The 21691-nt window shown below is 56.7% G+C and overlaps 3 protein-coding genes across 44 annotated transcripts in view; 1 reads left to right on the top strand and 2 right to left on the bottom strand.

Moving 5' to 3' along the window:
• Positions 1-993: 993 nt before the first annotated feature.
• Positions 994-14294, top strand: CHRNE (cholinergic receptor nicotinic epsilon subunit). 3 transcript variants are annotated; one of them, XM_016931303.3, is made up of 12 exons: positions 994-1108; positions 10173-10315; positions 10442-10486; positions 10610-10719; positions 10849-11004; positions 11309-11409; positions 11744-11944; positions 12028-12142; positions 13374-13488; positions 13572-13758; positions 13843-13949; positions 14059-14294. In XM_016931303.3, the coding sequence occupies exons 1-12, from the start codon at positions 1078-1080 to the stop codon at positions 14212-14214; spliced, it is 1467 nt and encodes a 488-aa protein (XP_016786792.1). In that variant the 5' UTR covers positions 994-1077; the 3' UTR covers positions 14215-14294. The 3 variants fall into 3 exon arrangements, with proteins under 3 accessions (XP_016786792.1, XP_016786791.1, XP_016786793.1); XM_016931302.3 differs by lacking the exon at positions 994-1108 and adding an exon at positions 9798-9922; XM_016931304.3 differs by lacking the exons at positions 994-1108; positions 10849-11004 and adding an exon at positions 9798-9922.
• Positions 12240-13380, bottom strand: C17H17orf107 (chromosome 17 C17orf107 homolog). The gene is given in 4 exon segments (XM_003315324.7): positions 12240-12523; positions 12525-12719; positions 12811-13020; positions 13128-13380. Coding segments are annotated over 4 exon segments (582 nt in total). The 5' UTR covers positions 13194-13380; the 3' UTR covers positions 12240-12412.
• A 596-nt stretch (positions 14295-14890) lies between the features above and the next one.
• MINK1 (misshapen like kinase 1) overlaps positions 14891-21691 on the bottom strand; it is a 65252-nt gene continuing 58451 nt past the window's right edge. For 6 of the 40 annotated variants that reach the window (XM_016931293.4, XM_016931286.4, XM_016931288.4 and 3 more), the window contains 18 exons: positions 21241-21501; positions 20723-20808; positions 20444-20554; positions 20188-20300; positions 19889-19977; positions 19659-19682; positions 19371-19534; positions 18875-18980; positions 18657-18794; positions 18335-18443; positions 17726-17893; positions 17475-17618; positions 17127-17261; positions 16854-16954; positions 16615-16764; positions 16369-16528; positions 16144-16283; positions 14891-15750 (listed from right to left, as the gene is read on the bottom strand). In XM_016931293.4, coding sequence (XP_016786782.1) covers positions 15667-15750; positions 16144-16283; positions 16369-16528; positions 16615-16764; positions 16854-16954; positions 17127-17261; positions 17475-17618; positions 17726-17893; positions 18335-18443; positions 18657-18794; positions 18875-18980; positions 19371-19534; positions 19659-19682; positions 19889-19977; positions 20188-20300; positions 20444-20554; positions 20723-20808; positions 21241-21501 — 2283 coding nt within the window. In that variant the 3' untranslated portion in view covers positions 14891-15666. The remainder of the gene's footprint in view (positions 15751-16143; positions 16284-16368; positions 16529-16614; positions 16765-16853; positions 16955-17126; positions 17262-17474; positions 17619-17725; positions 17894-18334; positions 18444-18656; positions 18795-18874; positions 18981-19370; positions 19535-19658; positions 19683-19888; positions 19978-20187; positions 20301-20443; positions 20555-20722; positions 20809-21240; positions 21502-21691) is intronic. The other 34 variants (XM_016931295.4, XM_063798222.1, XM_016931289.4 and 31 more) reach the window with 15 other exon arrangements.

Below are 21691 nucleotides of genomic sequence, written 5' to 3'. Positions count from 1 at the left end.
CTGTGATCCCAGCTATTCAGGAGGCTGAGGCAGGAGGATCATTGAGCTCAGCAGGTCGAGGTTGCAATGAGCCAAGACTGCACCACTGTGCTCCAATCTGGGTGACAGGTGTACTTGCTGTTTTTTTTTTTTTTTTGAGACGGAGTCTTGCTCTGTCACCAGGCTGGAGTGCACCGGCACGATCTTGGCTCACTGCAACCTCTGTCTCCCGGGTTCAAGATATTCTCCTGCCTCAGCCTCCTAAGTAGCTGGGATTACAGACACGTGCCATCACACCCAGCTAATTTTTGTATTTTTAGTAGAGATGGGGTTTCACCATGTTGCCCAGGCTGGTCTCGAACTCCTGACCTCAGGTGATCCGCCCACCTTGGCCTCCCAAAGTGCTGGGATTACAGGTGTGAGCTACCGTGCCCAGCTGTAATTACTTCTTGCCTCCTTTCTGTTTGGGATTCCCACCTCATCAAACTGTTTAGGTACTGGGAGTTCTTAGTAGTTTTTCTCTGATTTTGAATCCTTTCCTCCTGAACTTTCAACATCAGCTGGACCCTCTTCTGGCTTCTGCAGCGGCATCATTTCTGCCACCACCTTCTCTCTTTCTGAAGGCAAGCCCACAATGTGGTGGAAACTGCCCGTGAACGCAGCATCCATTCTTTGCTGATATGGGGATTCTTCTTCTCGATTCATTCTCGTCTTCTGCCTCTGCGCTGAAGTGAGAAGCAGATTCGAGATCTTTTCTTTTCTGTTTTTATTTTTTATTTGTTTTATTTTTTTTTTTATTGCAGCAGAGGCTCACTCTGTTGCCCAGGCTGGAGTGCAGTGGCGCAATCTGGGATCACTGCAACCTCCACCTCCCAGGTTCAAGCAATTCTCGTGCCTCAGCCTCCTGAGTAGCTGGGATTACAGGCACGCACCACCACACCCGGCTAATTTTGTATTTTTAGTAGAGATGGGGTTTCTCCATGTTGGCCAGGCTGGTCTTGAATTCCTGACCTCAGGTGACCCGCCCGTCTCGGCCTCCCAAAGTGCTGGGATTACAGGCGTGAGCCACCGCGCCTGGCTGAGATCTTTTCTAACAAGATGAACGGTGTGGACTCTCCTTCCTGTACTGGTAAGTTGCAAGGACTTTTGTTTTCTCTTCTTTACCCAAGTTTGTGAAGAGATTGCCTCCTGGGGAGGGTGAGTGCTTCGCCCTGGCCCTGGGGCCGCCCTGGTGGCCTCCCTCTCCTCTTTCTCTCCATCTCCCCCTCCCCCACCCTCCACGTTTTTATCCCTCTTTGAAATCACTTTGGAGTTTTTACCATTTTTGTTCATCTCTTTCCCAGGCGCCAGCCCCCTTCTGCTCTGGTGTGCTGTTCTTCTCCAAGTCCAGGCCTTCCTCTCTCCCGGGGTTTCTCACCGTTTCCCACGGTGCCCAGGTTTTGTCAGCTCTTCATGGCTTTCTGTGAGGGCTTCATAAATACAGCAGAGATGTCACTGGTTACAGACATTTTCTCCCAGTTTGTTGTTTGCTTGCCTTTCGTCTCATAGTTTTTGCCCTACAGAAGTTGATGTATTTTTTCTTTTTCTTTATGGTCTCTGATTTGGGCTCTAGGGAAAGGAAGAAAGGCCTTCTTTCCTCTGAGATACTAATTAGTTCATTATTTCTTGTTTGGTCTATGACTTTCTTGGCTTCAGTTTTTTTTTCTTTTTCTTTTTTTTCTGGTCTCAAACTCCCTACCTCAGGTGATCCGCCCGCCTCAGCCTCCTAAAGTGCTGGGATTACAGGCGTAAACCACCGCACCTGGCCTCAAGTGGAAAGCTTTACTTTTCTTTTTCTTTTTGTTTTTATTTCTGTAGAGATAGGGTTTCGCCATGTTGCCCAAGCTAGTCTGGAACTCCTGGCCTCAAGCAATCCTCCCACCTTGACCTCACAAAGTGCTGGGATTACAGGTTGGAGCCACCACCCCTGACCTGAAAATTCTTTGGTTTTTTTTTTGTTTTTTGAGACAGAGTCTCACTCTGTCACCCAGGCTGGAGGGTGCAATGGTAGGATCACCACTCACTGCAACTTCTGCCTCCCAGGTTCAATTGATTCTCCCCCCTTTCCACTTCAGCCTCCTGAGTAACTGGGACTACAGGTGCATGCCACCAACCGGACTAATTTTTTTTTTTTTTCCGGAGACAGAGTCTCGCTCTGTCGCCCAGGCTGGAGTGCAGTGGCATGATCTCGGCTCACTGCAAGCTCCGCCTCCCGGGTTCACGCCACTCTCCTGCCTCAGCCTCCCGAGTAGCTGGGACTACAGGTGCCCGCCACCACGCCCGGCTAATTTTTTGTATTTTTAGTAGAGACAGGGTTTCACTGTGTTAGCCAGGATGGTCTCCATCTCCTGACCTCGTGATCCGTCTGCCTCGGCCTCCCAAAGTGCTGGGATTACAGGCGTGAGCCACCGCGCCCAGCCTCTTTTTTTTTTTTTTTTTTTTTTTTAAAGCAGAGATGGGGTTTCACCATGTTGCCCAGGCTGGTCTTGAACCCTTGGGCAAAAGCGCACGTCTTGGCCTCCCAAAGTGCTGGGATTACAGGCATGAGCCACCCTGCCCTCCCTGAAATCCTCATATATTAAGCCAAGAAAAGGGGGATTTATTGGAAAGAGGCTGAGTTTCCTCATTCCATCAAAGGACTTGTGGGCAGCCAGCCCGTAGCAGCTCTGCTGGGCCTCAGGTATTCCTGGGGCGGGGTGGGAATGCTGAGGCGCATTCTTGTCTCTGCTCGTCTGCGTCTCAGCTGCATTCTCTCTTACACACGTAAAAAACGAGGAATGAACATGGCAGCCCATGCATCCAGGTTTCATAGCTTGTGGCAGCAGAGACAGACTGCTTTCCTGTGTTTTGTTTGAGAACATTCCCAGGGAAGGGACTTTCTTTGGCCTGGCTTGGGTCAGGTGTCCTCCTGAGACCAGTCCACTCTGGCCAGGGGTGGGCTGTCTCCGTTCCAGGCAGATCCTCTGGGCCCACAGGATTGGAGACGGACAGTTCTCAGAAGAAGGGAAGGTGCTGGAAGATAAAGCACCCGTGACTTCATGTATTTCCCTCATACGGGCTCGTGCCTGTAATTCCAGCACTTTGGGAGGCCGAGGCAGGTGGGTCGCCTGAGGTTAGGAGTTCGAGACCAGCCTGGCCAACATGGTGAAACCCCGTCTGTACTAAATATACAAAAATTAGCTGGGTGTGGTGGTGCGGCCTGTAGTCCCAGCTACTCGGGAGGCTGAGGCAGGGTAATCGCTTGAACGCGGGAGGTTGCAGTGAGCCGAGATTGTGCCACTGCATTCCAGCCTGGCCGGAGAGGGAGACTCCGTCTCGAAAAAAAGAAAATAGAAATCTGGGTCCACTACACCTCCCTGCTCTGGTTCAGCTGAACCTACTTCTGTCCACAAATCAAGAGCAGGTGTTTGTGTGGAGTGGAGAGGGGGCCCTCCTCTGGCCAGCCTGGGGATATTTGTGCTGTGAGGGCACTGAAGGCAGAGAGGCGGCGGCCTGGCAGCCTGGCCGCTGGGGTCAGCTGCAGCGTTCCGCGCTGCTAGCCAGAAGCCGGCAGGCGACGGGAGTGGCTTCCTGTTGAGCTAGTTCTTTTGGGTTTAACTTGGAAGTCAAAGCATCCCGGGGTGTGTGTGTCTGTGTGTGTGTGTGGGTCCATGCCTGTGTCTGTGTGTCTGTGTGTGTATGTGTGTGTCTGGGTCTGTGTGTTTGTGTGTCTGGGTGTGTGTGTGTGTTTGTGTGTCTGCGTGTGTGTCTGTGTGTCTGTGTGTCTGCGTGTGTCTGTGTGTATCTGTGTGTCTGTGAATGTGTGTCTGTGTGTGTGTGTGTGGGTCCGTGGCTGTGTGTGTGTCTGTGTCTGTGTGTGTCTGTGTGTCTGTGTCTCTGTGTGTGTGTCTGTGTATCTGTGTATGTGTGTGTCTCTGTGTGTGTGTGTGTGTGTGTGTGTGTGTCTGTGTGTGTAGGGGAATTGTCAGGCAGCCCATTCAGGTTCTGGGGAATTTTCATTATGAAAATACGAACCATCAGCCCTGGCTAGCAGGCCTGTGCCTGACTCCACTAACTCGGCAGGAAGTCTCAGCCCCCGAGGCAGTCCTCACTGTGAGCAAACCAAACATAGACAAAGACGGTGGCTGAGCGTTGCTCCCAGCGCTGGCAGGAACGCACTGCTGTGATGTGGGAAGTGGCAAGAGCCCCTTCTGGAAACTCCTCCAGCATGAGGAGCAAGGCAAGCCCCCGGGATGCACTGGTCACTCACAAGCTGCAGCTCCAGCCCCTGGCTCTCGGGTGAACGTGGTCTGTGTGTGAGGCCCACGGCCTCTGCAGCCTTCCAGGAATGAGGATTTCTACTCACTCTAACCCACACCTCTCCTATGCAGGTTGTTGGCTCAAATGTAGTTTTGTTAACTATTGCATTTTATTATTATTATTATTATTTTGAGACAGAGTCTCACTCTGTCACCAGGCTGGAGTGCAATGGCACGATCTAGGCTCACCGCAACCTCTGACTGCCTGGTTCAAGGGGATTCTCCTGCCTCAGCCTCCCGAGTAGCTGGGATTATAGGTGTAATCCCCTGGCTAATTTTTTGTATATTTAGTAGAGATGGGGTTTCACCATGTTGATCAGGCTGGTCCCAAACTACTGACCTCGTGATCCGCCCGCCTCGGCCTCCCAAAGTGCTGGGATTACTGGTGTGAGCCACCGTGCCCGACTAAGTTTTCTATTTTTAGTAGAGACAGGGTTTCACCATGTGGGTCAGGCTGGTCTTGAACTCCTGATCTCAAGTGATCCACCTGCCTTGGCTGCCCAAAGTGCTGGGATTACAGGCACGAGCCACCTCACCCAGCCCACTATTGCATTTTCTATGTTGTGGGGTGTGTGTGTGATGTATTGTTTATACATGATGTAGTTGTGGTGCTTAAGTTGAGGATTTAGCCCATCATTTGGAGAATGGGTGGAAATCAGACCTGAGTGAAACTACTTAGAGCAGGGGACACTGGACTCTGGGCTGAGAGTGTTGTTTTTTTTTTTTTTTTTTTTTTTTTTTTTTTTTTTGAGACTGAGTCTTGCTCTGTCACCAGGCTGGAGTGCAGTGGCGCGATCTTGGCTCACTGCAAGCTCCGCCTCCCGGGTTCACGCCATTCTCCTGCCTCAGCCTCCCGAGTAGCTGGGACTACAGGCGCCCACCACCACGCCCGGCTAATTTTTTTTTTTTTAATTTTTAGTAGACACGGGGTTTCACCATGCTAGCCAGGATGGTCTTGATCTCCTGACCTCGTGATCCGCCCTCTTCGGCCTCCCAAAGTGCTGGGACCACAGGTGTGAGCCACCATGCCCAGCTTTTTTTTTTTTTTTTTTTTTTTTTTTTGAGATGGAGTCTCGCTCTGTCGCTAGGCTGGAGTGCAGTGGCGCAATCTCAGCTCACTGCAACCTCCATCTCCCAGATTCAAGCGATTCTCCTGCCTCAGCCTCCTAAGTAGCTGGGATTACAGGCACCTGCCACCACGCCCAACTAATTTTTGTATTTTTAGTAGAGACGGGGTTTCACCGTGTTAGCCAGGATGGTCTCGATCTCCTGACCTCGTGATCCGCCTCCCTCGCCCTCCCGAAGTGCAGGGATTACAGGCGTGAGCCGCCGCGCCCGGCCCAGAGTGTTTTTTTGAAGGACCCTTGCCATAATCACTTTTTTTTTTTAATTCCCCCAATCATTTATCCTTTAAGTTACAAACCATGCAATTACACTAAGTTTTTTAAAACATGTACAATGAAATTATTGACTACAGTCACTCTGTTGTGCTATCAAATGGTAGGTCTTATTCTATTTTTTTTGTACCCATTAACCATCCCCACCATCCACCTACCTGCCCGCTACCCTTCCCAGCCTCTGGTAACCATCCTTCTACTCTCTATGTCCATGAGGTCAATTGTTTTGATTTTTAACTCCCACAAATAAGTGAGAACATGCAATGATTGTCTTTCTGTGCCTGGCTTATTTCACCTAACATAATGATCTCCAGTTCCATTCATGTTGTTGCAAATGACAGGATCTCATCCTTTTTTATGGGTGAATGGTGCTCCATTGTGTATATGTACCACATTTGCTTTATCCATTCATCTGTGTTTTTCTTTTTTCTTTTTTTTTTTAAACAGTTTTCTCTCTTGTTTCCCAGGCTAGGATGCAGTGGCATGATCTTGGCTCACCATTCATCTGTTTTTTAAAATTTTATTTATTTATTTACAGATGAGGTCTCACTATATTGCCCAGGCTGGTCTTGAACTCCCAGGCTCAAGCAATTCTCCTACGTCGGCCTCCCAATGATGACCAGTGATGCTGAGCACCTTTTCTTATACCTGTTTGGCATTTGTGTGTCTTATTTTGAGAAGCGTCTATTCAAATCTTCTGCCCTCTTTTTGATCAGATTATTAGATTTTTTTCCTCATAATCACTTTTGGAAGCAAGATTTCAAGTTTGAATCCTGCTGGGGAGGATAGAGTGAATTTATATTAACTGTATTAATTTATGTATATTTCATATATTTGTATATATTTCAGCTCTAGCAGTGAGAATGGCATCCTGGCAGGCCGTTTTGGGAGCTAAACATATAGGAGAAGTGGGCTGGGTTGCTAGAGGGTGAATTACCAGACATGTGGTGTCAGGGCCTGCCACACCCACTATCCATCCTAAACAAGGCAGTCTTAGGCCAACCCCATGATCCTTCTTCAGTGTCGGCACCCCAAGCCCTCAGAGCATCAGGCGGTAGCAACGGGAACAAAAGTGCTGCCTCTGCAGAGAGAAGCCAAGAAGTTGGTCTGGGGCTAAGACCATGGTGAAATGATGCACAGGTGACGAGAAAGCAGAAACTACACAGTAGAAAGGGGACATGCAAAGTAGGGGGAATGGGCAGTGCTGACGAAGTGAGAGGAGCAGAGAGCGGACAGAGCGGCAGAGACAGATCAGGAGACAGGCTCTGGAGCTGCCTTGGCCTCTGACACTGGTCTAGTAAGTTCCAGTCCATGTGCAAGACTACAGGAAACCTAGGAGAAACTTCATTTTTTTGTTTTTTGAGATGGAGTCTCACTCTGTCACCCGGGCTGGAGTGCAGTGGCACGATCTCCGCTCACTGCAACCTCCGTCTCCCAAGTTCAAGTGATTCTCCTGCCTCAGCCTCCCGAGTAGCTGGGATTACAGGTGCCAGCCACCACACCCAGCTAATTTTTGTGTTTTTAGTAGAGATGGGGTTTCACCATGTTGGCCAGACTGGTCTCGAACTCTTGACCTCAGGTGGTCCACCTGCCTTGGCCTCCCAAAGTGCTGGGATTACAGGTGTTGAGCCACCACATCCGGCCGGAAACTTCATTTTTTTGAGATAGGGTCTCGCTTGTCACCCAGGCTGGAGTGTAGTGTGATCGTAGCTCACTGTGTCCTTGATCTCTTAGGGTCAAGCAATCCTCCCGCCTCAGCCTCCTAAGTAGCTGGGACTACAGGCATGCACCATGATGCCTGGCTAATATTTTTTTGTTGTTGTTTATTTATTTTTGTAGAGATGGGGTGTCTCACTGTATTGCCCAGGCTGGTCTTGAACTCCTGGGCTCAAGTGATGCTCCAGCCTCAGCCTCCCAAATAGTTAGGATTACAGGCATGAGCCACTGTGCCTGGCCGAAACCTTGCTTTTCTGACAGATCTGATTCACCCTAGCTACAGATTCTATAGCACCTGTTTATTTTTATGCTTCTCATAGTCTGGCATCACTGGCTGTTGATAGGCCTCTGTCATTAGATGATAACTCCTTGAGGCTTGTTTTATCCATCTCAATAACCGTAGCACCTGGCCCTGTAAGGGGGAACTTTGTAGGTGTCCACTGATGTTTGAATAAATATTTGCATTTATCACAATTCTTGTCCCAAGCCTTGACCCGGAAGCTCTGGAATAAGCAGCAGCACAGATTTGAGAGTTAGTCCATGTACCAGCCACATGCAAAGAGGTGAGCTGGGTCAAAGAGACCCAGAAAGGGAGTCTGAAATGGAAATCGTGGGGGTGATAAGGCAGCAGTGGAAACAGAGGCTTTACACAAGTATGGGAAATGGACTAGGAGGACACTCTGTTCTTTGGTGTGTCCTCGCTTGTAACATGGAGGTGATTATGACCTACCTCATAGGTGGGGGAAGGAGACCCAAAGGTGATGGACCCGAAAGTGTTTTGTGAAGGGTAAAATAAACACAGGTGTACGAGATCAATAGAGTTGATTGATAAGTCTCATGCATTATTGCCAATCTACTTGTGTGACCCTGGATCCTGACCTTAGCATCCCCTTTCATGTATTCAGGACAGTGATCATTGCTTTGCTGGACTCCTGTGAGGAAATGAGATGTAAGCAGAAAATATGCTTAGGCCAGCCCCTCCTACCTCACGAGGAACACCTGGACAGTTTCCTAAAAATACAGATTCCTGGCACCCTAGTCCCGAAATCATAATTCTCTGGGAATGGAGCCTAGGAATCTGAATTTGAAATAAGCACCCCCCAGGTGATTAGAATGGTTCAAGAAGGCTTTAAAAAACACTGAGGCCGGGCGTGGTGGCTCACACCTGTAATCCTAACCCTTTGGGAAGCTGAGGCAGGAGGATCGCTTTAGCCCAGGAGTTTGAGAGCCGCAGTGAACTATGATGGTGCCACTGCACTCCTGTCTGGGTGACAGAGTGAGATCCTGTCCCCCCACCCCCTGCAAAACCACATAAAACAAAAAAAGAAACAAACAGAAAAACAAAAAACATCGAGGCTGGGCGCGGTGGCTCACGCCTATAATCCCAGCACTTTGGGAGGCCGAGGTAGGTGGCTCACGAGGTCAGGAGATGGAGACCATCCTGGCTAACATGGTGAAACCCCATCTCTACTAAAAAATACGAAAATTAGCTGGGCATGGTGGCAGGCGCCTGTAGTCCCAGCTACTCCAGAGGCTGAGGCAGGAGAATCGCTTGAACCCGGGAGGCGGAGGTTGCAGTGAGCCGAGATCATGCCACTGCACTCCAGCCTGGGCGCCAGAGCGAGACTTGGTCTCAAAAAAAAAATTTAAAAAAAGGAACATCAAAAGGATCTATTAAGGTGTCATCAGGTGTGTGTGTGTGTGCGCGCGTGTGTGTTTAGGAGAGTAGGATGGGAAGACGGTACTATCATCTGTGACCACAAGGTGGGAGCAGGGATAGACAAGGAGAAACAAGTCTCCCACCCAGAGGGGCTGGGCATGGGCAAACCTGGCGATCAGGTTGTGGAAGGAGGTGGGTCCTTTACATGATCTCCTTTGCTAGATGGAATCTCTGTACCGCAGGGCTAATCCCCTGTGACCACCTGTCTCTTTATCAGGTCTTTATGGAGACTGTTTTTTGCCACTCTGCCGGCAGGAAAGGCATTGTGAGCTTGGGTGGTGATAGTGTGTGTTCCACATGGGTGAGAATGGGAGGCAAGGGGTGTGTCACATCCCCAGATGTGTTCATCAGTCAGGGTCACCTACACAGGGCAGCTTACTCAAAGGACAACAGTGCCTGCTGAAAGCAGTGTCTCCCACCCCCTGCTACTAGAATTGTGGTTGCAGGTGCCTCTCAGGAGACGCCCACATCTGTGGCTGGGGAGTTGGCCAAATACCAGGCAAAGGACGCTGGGCTGGGGCGGGGCAGGGGCAGGAAACACAGGATGGGGCAGCTGCCTCTGGAAGCAGCCAAAATGTCCCCAGCTGCAGCAGAGGTGAGCAGAGGATTAGGTGACAGTCCCCTAACAGCCCGGAACTAACACCCTCCTCCCCCTCACACAGGCACCCTGGCATGCCCCCTCCAAGCCTGCCAGAGCTCAGAATAACCCTGAGAACTACGCAGCAGGATGGCAAGGGCTCCGCTTGGGGTCCTGCTCCTCTTGGGGCTTCTCGGTACGGACAGGGGCTAGAGGGGCAATTGGACACACACAGATACTGACATGAAGGGACTGGGAAGACAAAGAGACCAAGATGGAGACTTAGACACAGTATTTCGTTCCCAGGCACAGCATAATTGGTTTAGGAGACAGATACTGATAATACACAGCCTCAGAGGCCTGTGAGGACCCAGGGGAGGCAGAGGGGAGAGAGGTGCTCCAGCCTCTTCATTGCCAATGACCCTTCCTTCTTGACCCCATCGCAGGCAGGGGTGTGGGGAAGAACGAGGAACTGCGTCTTTATCACCATCTCTTCAACAACTATGACCCAGGAAGCCGGCCAGTGCGGGAGCCTGAGGATACTGTCACCATCAGCCTCAAGGTCACCCTGACGAATCTCATCTCACTGGTAAGCTACCCCCACCCTCATTTTAAGCCAAAAATCCCACTTCTGGCCCCAACCGCTGAGCTCTGTCCTAAAGCTCACTTCTGGCCCTGAAATCTCACTTCAATCATCCCCATCTCCCATCTGCAGAATGAAAAAGAGGAGACTCTCACCACTAGCGTCTGGATTGGAATCGTGAGTCAAATCTGGGGAATGGTGTGAGGTCTTGTCCAGGGGACCCCTTTTCCCCCAAACCCCTCCCAGGCAGCGCCAGGTGGGAGATGCAGGGCACGCGGCCTTCCATCCCCCACCCCTTAGGATTGGCAGGATTACCGACTCAACTACAGCAAGGACGACTTTGGGGGTATAGAAACCCTGCGAGTCCCTTCAGAACTCGTGTGGCTGCCAGAGATTGTGCTGGAAAACAAGTGAGAACCAGGCCAGACGCCAGGCTGGAGGGAAGCCGGCCTGGGGTGCGGGCTGGACTTGGTTGGGGAAGGGGGTACTCTGAGAGGGTGCAGATCTGTGCAAAAAGCTCGGTTTCCCCGAGCCCACAGTATTGATGGCCAGTTCGGAGTGGCCTACGACGCCAACGTGCTCGTCTACGAGGGCGGCTCCGTGAGGTGGCTGCCTCCGGCCATCTACCGCAGCGTCTGCGCAGTGGAGGTCACCTACTTCCCCTTCGATTGGCAGAACTGTTCGCTTATTTTCCGGTGGGAAGAGTTACTCCGAGGCCCGGACGATTATTGGGGGGGGGGGGGTATGGGGCGGGGCCAACCGGGAAGCACCGCCCTCGGGGCGGGGCTTCGCGCTGGAGGCGGAGCCAGGCGTAGGCACTGGGTGGGACGCTCCTGCGCGGCCGGAGGTACAGATGGGAACAGAGGCGCGCGGGCTGGGCTTGGGTGAAGGGGTGGGCTTGGGATCGCGGCCCCGCTAGATCCCAGCTTCCAGGGCTGGGCCTGAGGCCGGGGCCCAGGTCAGAGCTTCTGGGGTGGGCTCCCGGCCCTGGCTCCGCAGCTCTCAGACGTACAATGCCGAAGAGGTGGAGTTCACTTTTGCCGTAGACGACGACGGCAAGACCATCAACAAGATCGACATCGATACAGAGGCCTATACTGGTGAAGCCCCTGCCTGCTCAGAAAAACCCGCTTCTAGACGGGGTCCAGAGAGGGGACTTCCAGGGTGGGCTTGCCCCGGACCAACGACACTGGAGGATGACTTCCACAACTGGGTTTAGCTTACCCCTGTCCTGAAATCATTCTCGATTGTTACTCTAGTCCTGCCTTCTGGCTTTCCATACCCTCAACGAGAATGCCCTTTTCTGTCCGTAATTGCCCCCATCCTGACGGCCCATGACCCTGGTGCAGACAGCCGCAGCCTCCTCTTCAGCCCGCTGTCAGCTCGGCGGGCGCCCCGCTCTGACAGCCAGCTGACCGTGCCCCCGTCCCGCAGAGAACGGCGAGTGGGCCATCGACTTCTGCCCGGGGGTGATCCGCCGCCACCACGGTGGTGCCACCGACGGCCCAGGGGAGACTGACGTCATCTACTCGCTCATCATCCGCCGGAAGCCGCTCTTCTACGTCATTAACATCATCGTGCCCTGTGTGCTCATCTCGGGCCTGGTGCTGCTCGCCTACTTCCTGCCGGCGCAGGGTAAGCAGTGGCCCCGAACCTACCCCCAAACCCGGGCTCGCTCCCGCGGAGGCGGGGCCCGCTCTCACTGGCTCTCCCTCCAGCCGGCGGCCAGAAATGCACGGTCTCCATCAACGTCCTGCTCGCCCAGACCGTCTTCTTGTTCCTCATTGCCCAGAAAATCCCAGAGACGTCTCTGAGCGTGCCGCTCCTGGGCAGGTGAAGGCAGAGCCCCCGCGGGGGTGTGGCCAGTGTGAAGGGCGGGGCCGGGGAGGTTGTCGGGTGGGGGCGTGGCCAAAACCCAGAGACCCCGGGAAAAGCTCTGGCTGTCTCGCCCCGCCCTGGGCTTTATTCGGACGCTGGGTGGGGCTGGTACGGGGATGGAGTCCCTAGTCCGCCGTCCTCCTCACTGCTGCTGGACGTCACCTGAGTAGCTCTGTTGGGGGACAGTCCGGCTCAGTGCCTCCCTAGCCCCGCCGCCTCTGGCCCCTAACTCACTCCGTGTCCTGAGCTCACCGGTTCTCCGGGGATTCCGAGGCCTAGCTGCTGTTGCCACTGTCGCAGGAATGAGGCAGACCCCTGCAGACCCCTGCAGACCCCGTCCACACAGGCATAGCCACGCTCCCTGGACTAGGAACCGAGCGCTGGCGCCCACCGCAGCCCCAGCTTGCCGAGCCCCCTGCCCTGCGGCCTGGGCTACCCGGCTCAGCGCTGCACCCGGATCCCTGCCGTCTGGGGCTGGGCCCGCGCTGCCGTCTAGTCGCCGTGCCTTCTGCTGCAGCCACAGGGCTGAGATCTGCATTGGGGGCACAGGGGTTAGCGGGGAGGCAGAGGTCCTTGTTCCCGCTGCCCGATCGCCGCGTATCCTAAGCCCCCCAGTACCCCACCTCTAACAAGGTGGTGCCGAAGCTCACGAGGCTGGCTGTGGCTTCTCTTAACACCAGCCCCAGGGTGGGCTTCGGGGCAGGCAGCATCCCCTGCATCTTCGGTTCCGGTGGCTCCAGGGACTTCAGCTCTCTGAACCTCTGCTCCAGATATTCATGGGCTGCGGCCACGGAGAGTTCCAGGGAAGACAGAAGCGGCGGCTGGAGGGCCACCTGGAGAAGGAGCAGAGCAGTAGAGTAGCAGGGCAGGGGTCACAGGGGCGAACAGGAGACCTACCCAGAAGGTCTCGAGGTGCAGCCCTTGGCGGGCGTAGCCTCACCTCGGTGGAGCTGTGGAAGTGGTAGATCCACATCAGGGTGTCCAGGGAGCTGGGGGTCCCCTTCATGGCCGCCACAAGTGGTAGGACAGGAGAAGGGCTGGGGGACGCGTCTGTCGTCGTGTAGGGGGCGCAGCTGGAGGGCGTAACCAGCCCGTACCAGGAGAAGCCGTGTTTGTGAGGTCAGCGCGCGGCGCCTTTGGTAGCTGGGAGGAGGAACGGTGATGTCATGCCTTCCGGGCTCCTCAGGTTCCTTATTTTCGTCATGGTGGTCTCCACGCTCATTGTCATGAATTGCGTCATCGTGCTCAACGTGTCCCTGCGGACGCCCACCACCCACGCCATGTCCCCGCGGCTGCGCCACGTAAGCGCGGAGGGGGCGGTGCAGCCCGGGTGGGGGTGGGGCTTCGTACTAACCCCGTCCCCTAAGCCCCGCCCCTGCCCCAGGTTCTCCTGGAGCTGCTGCCGCGCCTCCTGGGCTCCCCGCCGCCCCCCGAGGCCCCCCGGGCCGCCTCGCCCCCAAGGCGGGCGTCGTCGGTGGGCTTATTGCTCCGCGCGGAGGAGCTGATACTGAAAAAGCCACGGAGTGAGCTCGTGTTTGAGGGGCAGAGGCACCGGCACGGGACCTGGACGGGTGAGCACAGTGGCCCGGGGGGCCGCGTGGGGTGCCTGCCACGGGGGAGGCTCCTAAGGCCCACCCCGGTGTTTTCCCCGCCAGCTGCCTTCTGCCAGAGCCTGGGCGCCGCCGCCCCCGAGGTCCGCTGCTGTGTGGATGCCGTGAACTTCGTGGCTGAGAGCACGAGAGATCAGGAGGCCACCGGCGAGGTGGGACAGGAGCCAGAGGCGGGTGGAGCGCGGCAGAGGCCCACCACTGTCTCCCATGCCGCTGGCTCCTGCAGCTGCCTCTTTACTGACTGTGCCGACCCTTCCCCAGGAAGTGTCCGACTGGGTGCGCATGGGGAATGCCCTTGACAACATCTGCTTCTGGGCCGCTCTGGTGCTTTTCAGCGTGGGCTCCAGCCTCATCTTCCTCGGGGCCTACTTCAACCGAGTGCCTGATCTCCCCTACGCGCCGTGTATCCAGCCTTAGCGCGCACCGACTTCAATTTCCCACCCATCTCCAGTAGGAAATTGATTTTGAAAAAGTAGGCTGCCGCCACCACGGCATTATGATCCCTTCCCCCTGCTGATCAATCTGCAGTTTGTGAACTTCACAAGAATGGTGTGTGCCCGCTCCCTGGCGTGTGTAGGCCTGGCCGCAGTCCAGGGGTCAGCAGGAGGAAACGGTTCACAAAGGCTCTCAGGTGCCGTCTTCCAGAAAGCAAGGACTGCCCTTCATTCAGCCTTGCTGACCTCCCAGCCTTTCTCAGGCTCAGCCCCACGGGACTCTGGTGGCTGCCAGCTTGTGGGCTATCTATCTATATTCCTCTCATAGCCAAACAGGAGCCCCCTTTGCAGGACTTGCACACAGGGAGGCTGTAGCCAGGAAACCCACTTCTTCCCTGGTCTGGCTCTGCTGGAGCGGGTGGGAACCAAACACCTTCAGTGCTGGTGGCCCTCAGGCCCAAAGGTTTAAGGCTGAGGCGGCCCTGACCCTTCCACAGTCATTTCTTCTAGGTTTTCTTGGCCCAGCACTGCCCATCCCACCCCATGAGGCTCACTCATTGCAGATCCCAGCCCACCATGCCCCTTTCTTCCCCACCCTGGAGGCTCTCTCTGCCTAGTCTACAGGACTGACAGAAAGCAAGGACATGCGGCCTGCATGGTGGGAGCTGGTTGAATTGTCTTTATTAACAAACAGGATATCCAAGGCCACTACATTGAGGAGGGGTGGGGGGGGGGAGGGAGGAGGAGGGTTACTTGCTGCTCACACTATATACAGATGCAAGCAAGGGGCGTGGAGAGTGAGGGCTCCCTGCTCCCTCCCTCCCCCGGGGAAGGGCATGGGCTAGAAGAGGAGATGGGGGTCGGGAATGGGGGGAATGTTTTGGCTGGCGGGGTCCCCCCTCCATTCCCTGGAGTTTGGGGGAAGGGGAATCATTAAAGTGCTTTCAGAAAATGAAGAAATGGTCCCTGCCCCTGGAGTGGCTGGTGACCCCCCAAAAATCTAGGGCCCAGTGACCCCCCCCAGGGTCTGGTACATTCAAGGGGGGAGCCGGCTCCCCTGACGTGCAAATAAAGGGGTCCAGGGCCCTGCCCAGTCAGCAGCAGTGGGGTAAGGGGTTCAAGCCCCAAGCACTCTCCTCTTAAATGGAGAAAAGGGGGGAGGGGCTAGGCCCGCTCAATTCCTGGGAAGGGGAAGCTGTGTCCCTCCCCAGAAGCTGGGGACAGGCACAGTTTTGGGAAGAGGACATGTTGGGGAAGAGGATGGTCACGTGATCACGAAAGCATCAGGGGTCAGAGGTCACGTTCCCAGCAGGCTCCAGTGAAATCAAACCAGTAAAAGCAAAAGCCCAGGGAGGGGAAAGAGGGGCGGCCCGGGAAGCCTGGCTGCAGGGGGAGAGCTGGGTCCAGTGTGGGACAGCCCCAGCCCAGGGCCCCGTCACCAGTTCATGATGCAGTTACGGTTCAGAGTCATGAAGTAAACTTGGCTGCTGCCCCCAGAGCGGACTGAGGCAAAAAACACCTGGGTGGGGCAGGAGAAGTAGTCACCAAGGGCTGGGGTTGGGGGGGGGGGGTGTCAACTGGGAGAGGGAGAGAAGGGAAGAAGGGGTGGCAGAAGAGGTGAGGGAGACACAGAGACTGCAGGAGGAGACTCACAGTGCCCCTCACCCAGAGGAAAGGCTGGGATGTTAGGGGAGAGGGTGCACCACTCGCCCCCTGGGGGCCAGCTGGGAAGTCCTCGGAAGCTGAAGGGAGCGCAGGGCAGCGGTAGTGGCTGACTGCCCTCCGAGCTCCCAGAGGGGCCCGCTTTCAGGAAGCCACCACCACCAACCATCCTCTCCCCAGAACTCTGCCCAGGGGCCTAGGGTCAGGGCAGCCGGGACAGCAGGGCTTTCAGAGGGAAGGAGCCTCCCACCTTGTCATTCCGCTCACACAGGAACTTGAGCCTCTGAGCTCGTTTGTGCATGAAGACCCCGTCGAGGTGGCCCGTCTCCACAGAGCGGATCTCAATGGCTTTCTCACCCCAGCCCATTATCTGGTTGGAGCAGATGTAGGCTGTGGGGAACAGGTGAGGGGCTGAGCAGGCTGCACCCCGGGGCCACCTCAGGGCATGTGGCTGGGAGGGCGGCAGCTCACTCACCCACAGAAGTAGGCATCTCCCCCCACTGCAGCACCACATCCTTAATGATGCGCCCGTATGTGTTGACGTAGACGCCCTCGTCCTCGTAGCACAGCAGCATCTCCATGCCGTCGGTGTTGGGGAGGAAGATGATGGCATGGGGTGTGATCTGGCTCTGGATCTGGGGAGAAGGAGGGGGGCTAGAGTCTCCGTGTCTGGTGCCCAGATTGGGCCATCCCACTCCCCCAGCAGCCCCGCCAAGCTCACGTGCACAGGGATGTAGATGTCATAGCTGTTCCCCGAGTCGACATCCACAGCATGGAAGCCAGCACTGGAGCCATAGATGACCTTGAGCCGCTGCCCCTCCTCTACTGTCAGGTCGACCAGCAGAGGGCGGTGGGGGAGGTCGGCAAAGGACTGCAGAGAACCGGAGGAGAGGAGGGCTCAGGGGCACGGGGAGAGGCGCTGGGACTCCAGATGGTGTTAGGGACGGAGGCTGGGATTACCTTGAAGGCCATGAATTTGTGGTAGGGTTTGGGGGCCCAGGCATACACCTCCACGGAGCTCTTGAGGGCGATGACCAGGAACTTAATCCGCTCGTATTTCACTGGGGGCGGGAGAGAAGAGGGATGCTGAGATTTCCCTTCTTGCGCCACGGGCGCCTCCCCGTGGTCTGTCACTACACTGCCCCACCCAGGCCCCAAGTCCCTGGCTCCCAGATCCATTTCTCTCTCTTCATGAACAAGTATGCGCTGGCCACTCTGTTGGGACATCCTCACCGACACGGTAGTGCCCGCAGCCCTCCATGTCCCCCACGGTGGTCCAGCCCTGCTTCTTCTCCACTTCTGGGTCATTGTGCAGAATCTTGTTCCGGAGCCAGGACAGGTAATACACCCGCAGTTTGTTCCTTTTCCCTGAGGGACGGACAGACATACACACCCCCCCATTCTCATCTGAGGCCCGAATGCCACCGCCCTGGCCTCCTCTGTCAGCATACCACAAGGGGTGAGAAAGTGTGGCCCCACCTTCCAGTGCCTGGACCAAGGCTGCCCTCCTCCCAGGCAGAAGACAGTGACAGCGCCAAGGAGCTGAGCCCCTCCTCCCTCCCCCACTCACCACACCTGTACCTGAGATGGTGATGAGCAGGTTGAGCCCCTCCAGCACATCCATCTGCTGGAAGCGTCGCCGCCCAATGAGTCCATACACCTTGCCCTGCCCACTTCGGTCCAGCAACATCAGCCCGTTCTCCGTGCCCACCAGCAGGTTGACCCCTGCAACAGGAGCCCTTGGGCAGGTCAGAGGCTCAGCCAGGCCCTCACCTAACCAAGAGCACAAGAGCCACGCCAGAGCCTCCTCAGCTGTCCCTGCCCTGGCTTACCCCAAAGGGCTGCACAGAGGATCTCGGAGTTGAATCGCTTCTTGTACTTCCGGATCTCAGGGGTCTCACTGTGGGCCCGGGTGTTGGTGGGATTCACGTTGACCACAGAACCCTTCCTCACGTCGTACTGCAGCTGGTCGAGCCGAGTGCCCTCTCCACCCACTAGGGCTGCCAGAAGGAGGAGGAGGTGGGAGGAGGGGCTGCAGCTTCTCACCCCATCTCTTTTTACCTCCATCCCCTATATCAGGTCTTGGCACCTCATAATACGCAGAAAGGAGGAGAAAGACAGGAGGAGAGGAGGTGCATGGGAGAGGGGGATAGAGTGCTGGACTTGGAGTCAAAAGGTCTGGCTCAAGTCCCATTTCTGTCACTTGTTAGCTTTGAGTCTTTGCCCAGGTCCCCTGGCAACTCTGAGCATTTCCTGTCCTGTGGGACAGGAAGGAGGGGTCTCAGAGGCCCTTCCTTGCCTCTGTGCCCAGGCAGGTGCTAGGGCCCAAGGGAGAGGTCCTGTGGCTATGCTTTGTGAGGCTGCGTCTCAAGACCACTGTGCTCCCCTCCAGGCTGCCCCTGGACCCTGGCCTCACAGCAGGTCTGTTCTCCTGTCCTCACCTGTGATGGGGATGCTGTCCCCACTGCCTCCAGGCTGGTAGATCCCTAGATCCACAAACATCGTGAACGAGCTCTTGCCAGGGGCCTTTACCAGCCCACGAGACTGGTACTGTGGTAGGGGGACAGCAGTCAGGCAAACAAGTGCAAGTCCAGCTGCGGCCCTGCCCCTGCTGCTGTTCCCCACGCTCCAGCTCCCCAACTGGCACCCCCGCTGTCCAGCTCCCAGCGCTCCGCCCCATCCTCTGCCGTGACCCAGCACCGGGACCTCCTGCCCATCGCCAGGGCTCTTCTCTCCCGGCGGGCCTGCCTCCGGCCCACTTACGTCACCACTCCCATCCTTCGAGGGTGGGCTTTGGCCTTTGCTGTTCTCGGTGGGTGAGTGGCTGGGCTGGACCACGTCAGGCAGGTTTGTGTACCCATTGCTGTCAGCATGCAGCAGGTTCCGCTCCTCTTCAGGGGTCTACAGGACAGAGGGCAGGGTTGGCGTGGGGCTGCGGAGGGCACACACAGGTACAGGGGAGGGAGCAGAGGCTCACTCACGCGCTGGACCACCATGGTGCCGCCCCCGTATGGGGGCTGGGTCCCGGTGATCTCCTCGACGTCGTGGACCACCATGGTGCTGACGCTGTCTGTATCCCCATCGCTGCTGTGAGAGAGGAAGGTGGGGCCCCTCCAGGTCCTGCCCGTGGCCACAGAAGTGCCAAAGGCAGCAGATGGCAGCCAGAGCCCAGGCTTTTGTCTCTATTCAAAACACAACCTGCTCCACCCTCACGGTGTAGCCCCTGCTCCACCGTGAGGTGCTTCCCTGCATGGCACACAGGGCAGGCTGGCACAGGGGCAGACAGGCACTTGAAGAGGCCACCCCACAACACACAGGGCAGCGGGAGAGAGACAGGAACCTGCACCCTCACCCCACTCTCTAGAGAAGGGAGCCGCTCTCCCTCAGACTTGCCCCAAAGCCCCACCTCTTCCCCACTGCCACTTCCCCTCCCTCCCTGTGCCTTGGAGTGGGAGGGCCCCACTCCCGATGCCGTACCGGCCCCCAGGGGTATCTCTGCTCCCCTCTGCTGGCCCGCCTTCGCCTTCCTCCTCGTCCTCCTCACTGCTTTCCACCTCCTCGCTGGACGACGAGTAGTCCATGGCCTTCTTGGGAGGCCGAGGGGCCTCGTCCAGAGTCCGCTCTTTCAGCAACACAAAGTCCTGCAGGGAGGAGCCACGTGAGGGGCAGGGTGAAGCTGGGCCTGGGTGGAGGTAGACAAAGGGTGCTGGGACACCCCAGCAGGGCGACAGGAGGGGCTCCCACAAGCAGGCCCATCTCACTAACCTCACCAATTGCTCGCTTATAGCTCTGGGAGGGGCCGCAGGGGAAGAAAGAGCCAGGAGAGAGGTTAGGAGAGAGGTTAGAAAAGGTTAGTACCATGAGAAGCACCAGTCCCTCCATCCCCACAGCCCTTCTCGGTAGATCAGCGGAGACCCCACCCCTGACACCCAGCACCCTGAGGCTAAGCCCCAAACCAGGATGAGGCAGGCTATGCCTGCCACCAGGTGACTCACTGCGGGCCGGCCTGGCCGTGAGCGGTGGTCGTCGGGCTTGGCTTTATTCCCAGGGGAGAGCACAGGGGAGCTGTCCAGTTTGGAGGAGGCTGGACGGCAGGGTGGAAGAAGGTCACTGATGCCTGAACAAGGGATGGCCTCAAGCCCACACCCTGAGCCCCAGAACTCAGCCCCAAGTTCCATACCCACACAGGTCCTCCCTGTCCCTGTGGGTGCCCCAGTCCAAAGCCACCAAAGGCAGGGTCCATGGTGATAAGCCCCCAGGCCCAGAGCAGGCTGCCCAGCCCTGGCTCACATACCTCCCACGCGGTTCCGCTCCAGTGAGCCAGCCTGGGGGAGGTGCCCGTGAGAGGCTGGAAGGACGCTGTCCGAGCGTTCCCAGCCAGGGTCGCTCCTCCTGAGGTCGGGGTTACTGTTGGGGGGGCAGAGTCAGGGTCAGGGAGGCAGGGTGCTCCCTTCTCTGGGGTGCTGAGCTGCACTGCAGAGGGAGCCATCACCAGGGAAGCGGGTGGCAGAAGTGAGAGGTGAGAGTGAGTTGGGGGACAACTCTATTACCTAGAGGCGTTGGGCGGGCCAGGGGGCTGAGCAGGGGGCCCTGGAGGCTTTGGGGTGCCCCGCTCTGCCCGCCTTTGCAGATAGATTTGCCAGGCGGAGTTGCTGCGAGGTCTGTGAAGGGAGCACAGGGGTGCCGAGGGGGCGGGGGGGGGGGGCGCTGAGGTGATGGGGCTGGGGCTTGCCCACCCCTAGGCGGGTAGGCTGGTAAAGTCCCTGTGCCCCCCTACTCCCTAGGCTGCCCTCAGACCTCACCCAGGCGTTGCCCTACCCAGGCATTACCTGGCACGGACTGCCTGGGCTGGCCGGGACCCTCCGGCCCCACTGGTGTTAAGGGCAGTGGCGATAGATGAGGTTCTCTGAGGCACCTGTGGAGAGAAGTCCACGTGCTGCGAGCTGGCGCTGCAACAGGCACTTCTCAGACGTTTAAGCCTCACCTCTGACAGGTGAGCTCCCCCACTTTGATGGATGAGAAAACTGAGGTTCAGGGGAGTTAGTGAATACGTCCAGGGTTATGAAGCTGGATGATGGTGGAGCTGCGGTTCTAACTCGCAAAGTCTGCCCCTTAGCGCTCCCAAAACACCCTGGGCGTTTCTCCGTTCCCACGCTCCCCACGGGGATCGATGCCACCCCTCCACGTCGCGTCCTCAGCTGGACAGCTGACCCCGGCAGGACAGCGCCCTGGCTTTCTCTTGCTTCCCGCCCTGCACTCTTCCTCCATGTGGCCCGCCCCTTCACTGCCCTCCTTCTCTTCATGACTAGCTCTCTGCTTTTCCCTGGGCCTGCAGGACTGTCCTTACCTTGGGTGGGGCCTCGTTATCTGGGCGGACCCAGGCTGGGGGATTCGGGCTGGGGCCAGGTCCTTCAGAGGTGGGGTCTGAATTCTGGCGGATAACAGCTCCTCGGGCACTGGGCGTGGCAGTGGGTGCGGGGATGGCAGGGTCGGGGTCATGGGAGGCTGGGAAGGCAGCCAGGTTTCGGGTGGGCTGGTCCTGCAGGGACTGGGATCGGGGTACAGGTGCTGCATATGGCTTCAGTGGGACCCGGTGTGCCACCAGGCTCTGCAGGGAGAGACCAGGGAGGGTGGGCTGCCTGCTCCATGGCACATCCCCACCTGCGAATTGGGGTCTGGGGTGGGAAGGGACTTTAGTTGCCCCTTCCTCCATTGAAGGACAAGGGGTTCCTTGAGCCTGATGACAGCTAAGTCAGGACAGACACAGGCAGCAAGAAGCAGGTAAGTGAGTCTGTCCA

The sequence above is a fragment of the Pan troglodytes genome, chromosome 19 (genome assembly GCF_028858775.2).
Source record: "Pan troglodytes isolate AG18354 chromosome 19, NHGRI_mPanTro3-v2.0_pri, whole genome shotgun sequence".
NCBI lineage: Eukaryota > Metazoa > Chordata > Mammalia > Primates > Hominidae > Pan > Pan troglodytes.
This window is presented reverse-complemented; position numbering and strand designations above follow the sequence as displayed.